The sequence below is a fragment of the Piliocolobus tephrosceles genome, chromosome 15, assembly GCF_002776525.5.
Source record: "Piliocolobus tephrosceles isolate RC106 chromosome 15, ASM277652v3, whole genome shotgun sequence".
Lineage (NCBI taxonomy): Eukaryota > Metazoa > Chordata > Mammalia > Primates > Cercopithecidae > Piliocolobus > Piliocolobus tephrosceles.
The window spans coordinates 105,878,307-105,887,607 of NC_045448.1; the positions used below are offsets into that span (position 1 = coordinate 105,878,307).

Below are 9,301 nucleotides of genomic sequence, written 5' to 3' on the forward strand. Positions count from 1 at the left end.
CTTTGCAGAAAAGATGTGAATGTGTCATATGTCATTGAACCAAAGTGTCAACAGTGAACCTTATTCACTCACATGGACTTAGCCATCACAGATGCTGTGAATTTTTATCAGAAATAGGAACTGAATATCCTGACTTGCCCTGCCACACAGCAGTTCAGTGGCTTAGCAGTGGTAAAGATTTACTGCAGTTTTTTTGAGTTCAGGACCAAGATTGAAATTTTTCCAAATGAGAACTTCCCTCAACAACTATTATCACTTTGAAAATTCATTTTTGCTAGACTGGGCATGGTGGCTAACGCTTGTGATCCCAACACTTTGGGAGGCCGAGGCAGATGGATCACTTGAGGTCACAGGTCCAAGACCAGCCTGGCCAGCATGGTGAAACCCCATCGCTAATAAAGATACAAAAATTAGCCAGGTGTGGTGGCACACGCCTGTAATCCAAGCTTCTTGGGAGGCTGAGGTGGGAGGATCACTTGAACCTGGGAAGTGGAGGTTGCAGTAAGCTGAGATTGTGCCATCACACTCCAGCCTGGGTGACAGAGTGAGATTCTATCTCAAAGAAAAAAAAAAATTAGTTTTTGCTGCACACTTAATACTGTTTCTTAATGAATTCAACCTAAAATTACAGGACAAAATGGTGCTTATATGCAAAACTTACATTGCAGTCAAATCATTTTAATGACAGTTAACATTGGACTTGAAGTACCATCAAGTTCTTTATACATTTCTCATGCTGTCAAAAAACAGGAAGCAAGATCTCCATCCCACACAAATTTACAGCAGATGCCCTTTCCAAGCTCCAGCTATAGTCCCAGCAGTGGTTTTGGACCTCAATACAAATGAAAGAGAAATTTCCATATCTCAAAATCCATTTAATTGAGGAACTTCACCTAAATCTCAATTGGAAATGATTCATCTGCAGTGTAATAATACACCAGAAGGCTAATAATATACCAAAAGGAAAATCAAATCGAATTCCGTAAATGCCTCCCAAGGGATGCATGTGCCCCAGTAAAATCGTGTGTTTGTGGATTGATACCAGTATTAGGCAGCACCTAGGCTGTGTGAAAGAACGTTTCAAAGATGTACATAAAATATCATTATAAATCAGCAATAACAAGGGAACATTTGCAGTCAGTTTTGATTATAGGGAACATTAACTTTGAACCTCAATTCAGTGAAATGTTATACTCCCGAAAGGAATTATGTTCTTCTCCTTGGTATACCTAGATTACCAAAAACTATATATTGTATTCAGTTATCATTATATATTGAATTTCCACCTCAGATTTGCGAAAATTTGTTTTCTCTCTTCCTGTATATATTACCCTACATAGTAATCTCAAACTTCCTCTTGGCCCACAAGGACTGTCCTTTATAGAAAAAGTTTACCAACCCTTGGCTTAAAGGAATTTGGCCCAGGATGAACCATTTTCTTGTCACTTTTCTGACAACATTTTTTGGTTTTGTTTTAAGATGGATATTATTCCTTATAGAAAGAAAGGTGGTACAGAGTACGTTACCTTGTCTGGTTCTTGGTCCTTATTTTTATAGGAGAGCCTATTTTAGCTTGTCATTATAATGGAGTTTTATATTGAACTGTGTAGAGGAGGTGTTATTCCTTAATTCCTTCTAAATGTGCCTTTGGAAAGAATACACTTGTATTGAGTCCCTGTTCAAGGTGAACAACTGTGTGCATATTTAATTCACAAATCAAAATTTGTTATTGACTTAACATTCAAAGCAATCAGAGTGCGTAATGGTACAGATTATATTTTGGTAAGATTTAGGTAAATCACAATTTACAAAAAACCTATAGGTTAAAACATTGTTGATGTAAGAACAAATATATTTTTGTTTTTTAATTTGTAGTGAGAAAAAGTATAGCTCTGCCTAATTAAGTAAATTGTGAAGTTTTTAAATATGCACTTCTTCATGAAAAATATAAAAGCTGAACAAAAGTAGAAAGAAGGGGGAAAGAAATTACCCATGCCCTGTCAAAAGACGTTGACTAGAAATATTTTGTATTCCTTTCCTGCCTTAACTCAGTGATATTTTATGTTTGCTTATCTCAGTGTATCCAACAAGTATTGATTTTTATTTTGAAGGAAAATTTGAGAATGGTGTTGCGGAAGGAATGGTGGATCCAAGTCTCAATCCCATTTCAGCCTTTCGACTTTCAGTTATTCAGAATTCTGCTGTTTGGGCCATTCTTAATGAGGTAAGCATATATCAAATCAGTGAAACAGCTTAGAAACTACATTTTTATTATGTTTTTATTTTGTATTTAAGGCCTTTTTGGAATTGAGAATTAACAGCTTTATCATACCTTTTATGATTTTGTATTTCAGATTCATATTAAAAAAGCCACCAACTGATCATCTGCTGAGAAACCAACACATTTTTTCCTGTGAATTTGTTAATTAAAGATAGTCAAGCATGTATCTTTTTTTTTTTATTTCTACTTGAACACTACCTCTTGTGAAATCTACTGTAGATAAGACAATTGTCATTTCCACTTGGAAAGTGAATCTCCCATAATAACTGTATTCATTTGAAACTAAGCTGTCCTCCGATTTTAGCTTAACTCAAACATTTTTCAATTATGACAGCCTGTTAATATGACTTGTACTATTTTGGTATTATACTAATACATAAGAGTTGTACATATTGTTACATTCCTTAAATTTGAGAAAAACTAATGTTGCATACATTTTATGAAGGGGGTACTTTTGAGGTTCACTTATTTTACTATTATAGACCCTCTTTTATAGATTATCAGGGATTATATATATAAATATATAAATATACATAAAAATGTTATGGAATTAATTTATTAGAAACACTTAAGAAGTACATATTTTTGTGCAGTAGATTTTTGAATCGATACTTTTTTTGAAAACCAGTTACCTTGCTTTTTTAAGTTCTTTCTATATTTTTCTTTGGAAATGCAAACATTACAAATCAATGCCATTTTTCAAATGCACTGCCATTTAAGATTGATTATAGATGGATTTCTTAACTGAAGTACTTTTATAATCACAGTGACTGAACAAAATATTTTCAAAGACATTTGTCATTCCTTAAAGCCAAGATTTTAAAGACTAATGTCCTTCCTGAGGGTTACTTTACTATACTGTGTATGGTGTATAGCCACAGAAAGTCAGTCTGATATGTAAAATGACAAACTCTTCTTTCCTTTTTAATCTTTGTCTTTAATCCATGAATCAGGTGCATTATCTCCTGTTGATTCTTTTATATCTGCACTCATTTTATGAGTTCTGACAAATGTTTTCTAGGTGTTGCTATTGTATGAGTCATAATTGGTATAATTTTAGAGAAAAATTGTAATATTGCTTTTTGGCGAAATATATTAGTAGTAGTATATTTTCCAAAATGATTTCATCGTAGTGTGAACTGATAAGTGAGTCCCGTGTCCAGGAGAGTGTATTTATTACTCTTAAACATGCAATTCCAAATGATATTACTGCTATAAACAAAGAATATTACCGGTCTCAGCAATCAGTGATCTTTATAAAAGTAGTTTTAAAAAATGATGAATTGTCGGCCAGGCGTGGTGGCTCACGCCTGTAATCCCAGCACTTTGGGAGGCTGAGGTGGGTGGATCACGAGGTCAGGAGATGGAGACCATCCTGGCTAACATTGTGAAACCCTGTCTCTACTAAAAATACAAAAAAAAAAAAAAAAAAATAGCTGGGCGAGGTGGCGGGCGCCTGTAGTCCCAGCTACTCGGGAGGCTGAGGCAGGAGAATGGCGCGAACCCGGGAGATGGAGCTTGCAGTGAGCAGAGATCGCGCCACTGCACTCCAGCCCGGGCGACAGAGCAAGACTCCATTTAAAAAAAAAAAAAGATGAATGATCAACATCAGTTCCTAGCCAGTCTCCTGGACACACTGGGGTGCCACAAGTGTGTTGCAGGTTGGTTACAGATGGGCAGAGATGGATTCTGCTGAGCTTTCAGAGTGGCCGCCGGCGGGGGCCTAGCGCTGGGGCAAGGCTCCAGCTGGCTGCCTTTATCCTGGAGGAGCTTCATCTAGTTACCCAATGTGCTGAACCAACAGCATCAAATAGCTTCATTTCCTGTGCAGTGTTAGGAAGTGCAAACGTTTGGAAACACTGATACAGTACAATTATTTCCATCACTCCATGTTGTTACAATTTTTAGCTACTTTTCTTGATTTGAAAAGTCAATTACGTTGCCAAAAATGATTTTTATGTCAGTTAAAGGCCAGTTGAAATTTTTTTATTAGGATGTTTTAAATTTACTTTTCACTTTCTTGAATTTTTTTCTTCTCAAATTTCCTTGGCCCAGTGCCCACAAGCAAATTGCATTCAAAAACAGGAATAACCTTTCATCATAAAATTTTGCCACCAGCTTGGCATACTAAATGACCGCAAAAATAACTGAGTAACCAGAGGTAAAAATCTGTGCAGGTGGGCTTAGGAGTCCCCTTGGATCCCTGGTTCCTCAGTTGCCAACTCTGGTTTCATGAAGAAAGTCCATGCTCTGGAAATCTAGGGAGGAGAAAGTTAGTGCAGCGCCTGGTGTGATCTGTTACAACTTCTTTAAAGACAGTCTGCCTGGCTAGCTTTTTCCTGTTTTCATGCAGTTTCCCCTCCCAGCATCAGCCTACCTGTTCCTAAGAAACTCATTCTTGCTCCCAAGACTCCTTTTAGTCGAATCTTTCCTATCATTCCTGGACTTTCTTGTACTTCCCTCCCCATGAATCTACCAGTGCCTAGGGTGGGCCAGGCACAAGGCAGGTGGCCAGTTAGCATCTGGATGTGGGACCAGTTTTTCCAGCTGCCCTCCTCTTTCTCTCTCTTTTTTTTTTAATTATTATTTTGTATTATTTTTGAGACAGGGTCTCGCTTTGTTGCCCAGGCTGGAGTGCAGTGGTGCTCTCACAGCTCACTGCAGCCTCGACCTCTGGTCTCAAGCGATCCTCCTGCTTCAGCCTCCCAAAGTGCTGGGATTATAGGTGTATGCCACCATGCCCAGCCCGCTTTCTCTTTCTTAACTCCCTCTCCCTGCTGTTGTTGCCATACACTTGCATACACAATTAGCTGTCTAGTTTTGGACTGTTTGTGGATAAGTTTGTGTGTATGGTGTGTGTTGTCTCTCTCACTAGATTTCAGGTTCCTGAGGCGAGCCTGCAGCTCATACTGCTCATCTGCCCTCTCCTGTGATGGGTGCTCAGGGCCTCTCACTATTAGTTACTCCCTCCGTCCTGCCCAGTTCTGCACTCAACTAGTAGAAGCAGCCATCCTTTCCCCAGCAAGAAATTGTAGTGGTCGCCCTTAAGAGCAGTGTGAGGGCAGAAGATTAAGGGAGGGGAAGAGTCCCTGGAACTGGAAGAAGGTAAATACTCTGCCTTGAGAGGGCACTGAACCATTTTGCCAAAATAGGAAATGGAAAAAGTGTCAAAGGTTGGGACTAGTTTTAAAAACACATACAGCCAGTAGACACATGGGCGGTGTTTAAATAATTTTTTTTTTACCCGGTCTGCCATCGCATGCACTAGTGACATTCCAAGTACTCAGTGGCCATGTGGGGCTACTGGACACCACGGATGCAGAACTTTTCCGTCGCCGCAGAGAGCTCGGTTGACCAGTACTGTGTCCAGAGTGCTCGTTGTGAACAGTTTAGAAACCACAATTAATACATTCTCCTTATGAGGTTAAAAGCTGACATGGGAATAGAACATAACGCAAATGATGATGAGTATTTTGGGTGAGAAGAGAAAGCCGAGGACCCATTTCTAGAATTCTAAGATGTAAGATTTCTTAAGTTCTTTATCTTAGTCTCATGCATTCTCCACATCATGCACTGTACCATACTGTGTACCATACTGTGTAGTCAGAACAGACAATGTGATTGAAAAGCTTTGGAAAAAGTTAACACAAAGGATTATTTAGCACATAGGCTGTAGATATGTATGTGTGTATTTATTCAAGCATTGGAGATGGTTGAATACCTTTGAACAAAGTGTATAGCTTCTCAAATCAGTGGTTGCACTAGTAAATAATTAGAAGGTGTTATAAAACTATAAGCAAAATTATGAAGGCCTTTAAAAAATCTATAATAATAATGAAAAAAGAGGTTGTCTCCCAACAGTGCTGTCCCTCAAAGAAAAGATTGGTTATGTGGAAACAGCACATTTGGAGATTGTTCTAGTGAATAGCAGTGTATATTTGTTGTACGCAAATTTCTAAGAATGACCCCTACTGACACCGCCAATGACCCTGTATAATATCCTCCCCCTCTGAGCATGGGTGGAACCTGTTTGATCCGTAATTATATCATGTTATGTAGCAAAAGGAAGACTGTCTGGGGGTGGCTAATCAAATCTCGTGACTCCTTTAGAAGCAGAGTTTCCTCCGGCTGGTAGCAGAAGTCAGAGACAAAGCAGAAGGACCCCAGGCACCATTGCTGTTTTAAGCAGAAGGACCCCAGGCACCATTGCTGTTTTAAGGTAGGGGGGCTGCATGAGAAAGAATGCACGTGGCTTTAAGGAGCTGAGAGAGGCCTTGGCTAACAGCCAAGGAGCTGGGAACTGCAGTCCTACAGCCACGGGAACTGAATTCAGCTCATTCATGGGCTTGGAAAGGCACTCATCTCCAGTCTCCAGGTAAGACCCAGCCAGGCCAACACTTTGAGTCCAGCCTTGTGAGACCCTAAGCCAAGAACTCAGTTAAGCCTGCTTGGACTTCTGACCTACAGAACTATCAGATAATAACTCAGTGGTGTTTTAAGCTGCTAAATTTGTGGCAAATTTGTTATGTTGGAATAGGAAATGAATACAGTAATTTTAAAAGAGATAAAGAGGAACTCTTCGTACTTGATTCCCTGTAGTACGCTGGATCTTTCTTGGTAAATGCATGAATAAAGTCTTCAGTAGCAAGTCATGTACCTGGACCTCATTGGGGATGTTCTCTGCCAGAGATCTCAGTTCGTCTTCGTTGGATGTTTGTTGGCAAAGTTGCAGCATCTTACTGGGTAGCGTTTTGTAAAGGAACTGCTAGAATGAGACTATAGGAATAGGACTGAAACAGTGTACAATGAATCTTTTTTATTTCTAGAAGAGGTGTTACTTTATGCTGATTTAGACTGCTCTGAGCCTGTCAGAAGTAAATTCAAGAATGATTAACAGTGGTATTTTAGATATAACATTAAGAGCAAAAACAACCTTTGCCTTGTAGAGATCAGATAATCTACTGTTTATCGAGGGACTTAATTTTTTTTAACCAAAACTTAGTTTCTCTTTTTATCATCTAGAACAGATCAAATCCTGTATGGGCCAGCCAAATGTTTGCCGTTTGAGAATGTTTTGCAAATGCCTCTCTGCTTCCAAGCCATTAATTGCGAATGAAGTTTTATTTTGTCCATTAATTTTTGTGCTTATTTTTACTGTATTGCCATGGCCTTGATACAAGACAAGTAGAACTAAAAGAAAGAAAATGAGAGGTTAAGACTGTCAAAAGTTAAGAAATGTGAGTCATAATCATACCTTAATGTTTTAAGGGAACTTTATCCAATCCAATCCCTTTATAGAAAAGGAACTTTTCCAAGCTATGTTGCAATATTTACAGTGTGTAAAATTTTGTTTGACTTTGGTAGTTGTGCATTTTAAATTATTGACCTTATATGCTACGATAACTAGTATGCTTACTTTCTTTAGTGCATGTGATCATACAGTGCTAAAAAGATATTTTTTAAAGACCCAACCAAACTGAGGATTTTGTTACACATATCTGTATCAACACCTATCTATAAACTCCTCTCTTCTTACCTGAAACACTCCTTCACCGGTTTGGGCACTAACTAGATCCTTTTCAAAGGAACAGACGCGAGTGAGCGAGCTGGCACTCCAGAGTGCGTCTGAGCTGAGAATTTAGAAGACCTTATTCAAGAAAGTAAACTGAGCATTGATGGGAAAGCACTTTGCGCGAAGTATCATTCCCACTGTTAACGTTGCAGTAAAAATTGTACAAAAAAAAAAAAAAAAATAGTGGTGCTAACACTGTTCTAAAATGAAGATTGTTTTTGTTGTGGGGCATATTTTAATACTCCTGGACTTTAGGGAGGCTATGTTATGTGTCACTTGCTCCTAGTTGTTTCATTTTATTAGTAATTAGTAAACTGTCCTGGAACCAAGGGTTTGGTACTTTTGCTTGATTAGCATTCCATTATTTATTTGAAATGCTCAGTGTTTGCTCAAATTTGGTGAAAATATCTTTTGAAGACATATTCTCTGAGCCTTAAAAATGGCTGCTATCGACAGTACTGTAAGATGCACTGCCAGTAGATTTGGTACTTTTCATTTCAGTGTAGGCAGTAATGTTTTCTAAGAAAGATGTAGAAATCAGCATAGTATAACTGTGTTTCATTTATGGAGTGAGAAAACTGAAGTGTCCCATTCAGAACACTTTGGAAAGGTTGTCTTTGCATTAGGTGATGTTTCTGGAAGCATCCCTCAGAGAAGCTGCCTGAGGAATCTCCTTGCCAGGTTGTACCAGATTTTTTTTTTTTCCTTAAATGTATTGTATATATTTTCCTTAAAATGTCTTCATTGGCTGAATGATTCGTATCTGTAGTAATATTTTAGGTACTTGTTGGATTTTTAAAGGAAGATTATTTATTTTCAGATTTGCTGCTATAATTGAAAACCTGATAACTGGTCCTGTTGATTGTGCCTTTCATCACTGTTTTTCTGTGCCACGACCGTTCATGCGTATTTGAAATAAAGAAGTTTAAAAAGCCATGTTGAATTCAAGATTCCTTCTAATAAAAACAGGTAAAACTTAATGAGCAGTATTTTATTATTAATTTTAACACTGACATACTAGTTATCCATTTTCAGTTAGAAAAAGGAGTGGATCCTTTATTTGGGTTTTGTAAAGTCTTTGAGGAAAGGGGTGAAAAAGCTTTACTGTGAAGACAGTGGTGATGAGGATGATGCTGATGTTCACTGTATTCTATGCACTATACAGTGCCTAAAATAAGAGTAGCTACCTGGGCCTCTTTGATCTAAAATATTTAGGGGCTATTAAGTTTTTAATGTAGAGAATGCTACTAATGATGCTTAGGGCCTGAAGTACAGTGACCCTCGTTTGAGGGATACTACAGGTTAAAGAGGATTCTGAAGGTTAGAAGCGATCATGTGGCTTATGTAAATATTTAAAATACAGCTCACTAGAAATGGAGATTATGCATTTTTGTCAACAGGAGAGAGATGGGGCTGGATGATTATTCCCTTGTTCTCCAACTAGATAC

The 9,301-nt window shown here is 38.2% G+C and overlaps 1 protein-coding gene across 5 annotated transcripts in view; it reads left to right on the top strand.

The window, feature by feature from the left end:
- Nucleotides 1–9,301, top strand: part of MGAT4A (alpha-1,3-mannosyl-glycoprotein 4-beta-N-acetylglucosaminyltransferase A) — a 132,219-nt gene that overhangs the window by 117,676 nt on the left and 5,242 nt on the right. Inside the window, exons 14-16 of one of the 5 annotated variants that reach the window (XR_002731478.2) lie at nucleotides 2,112–2,224; nucleotides 6,392–6,500; nucleotides 8,674–8,822. Coding sequence is in view for 2 of the 5 variants with exons in the window: in XM_023211424.1 (XP_023067192.1) it covers nucleotides 2,112–2,224; nucleotides 6,392–6,466 (188 nt within the window). In the remaining 3 variants the exon portion in view is untranslated. Of the gene's footprint in view, nucleotides 1–2,111; nucleotides 2,225–2,354; nucleotides 2,446–6,391; nucleotides 8,823–9,301 lie in introns of those variants that run through there. The other 4 variants (XR_002731479.1, XR_002731477.1, XM_023211424.1 and 1 more) reach the window with 4 other exon arrangements.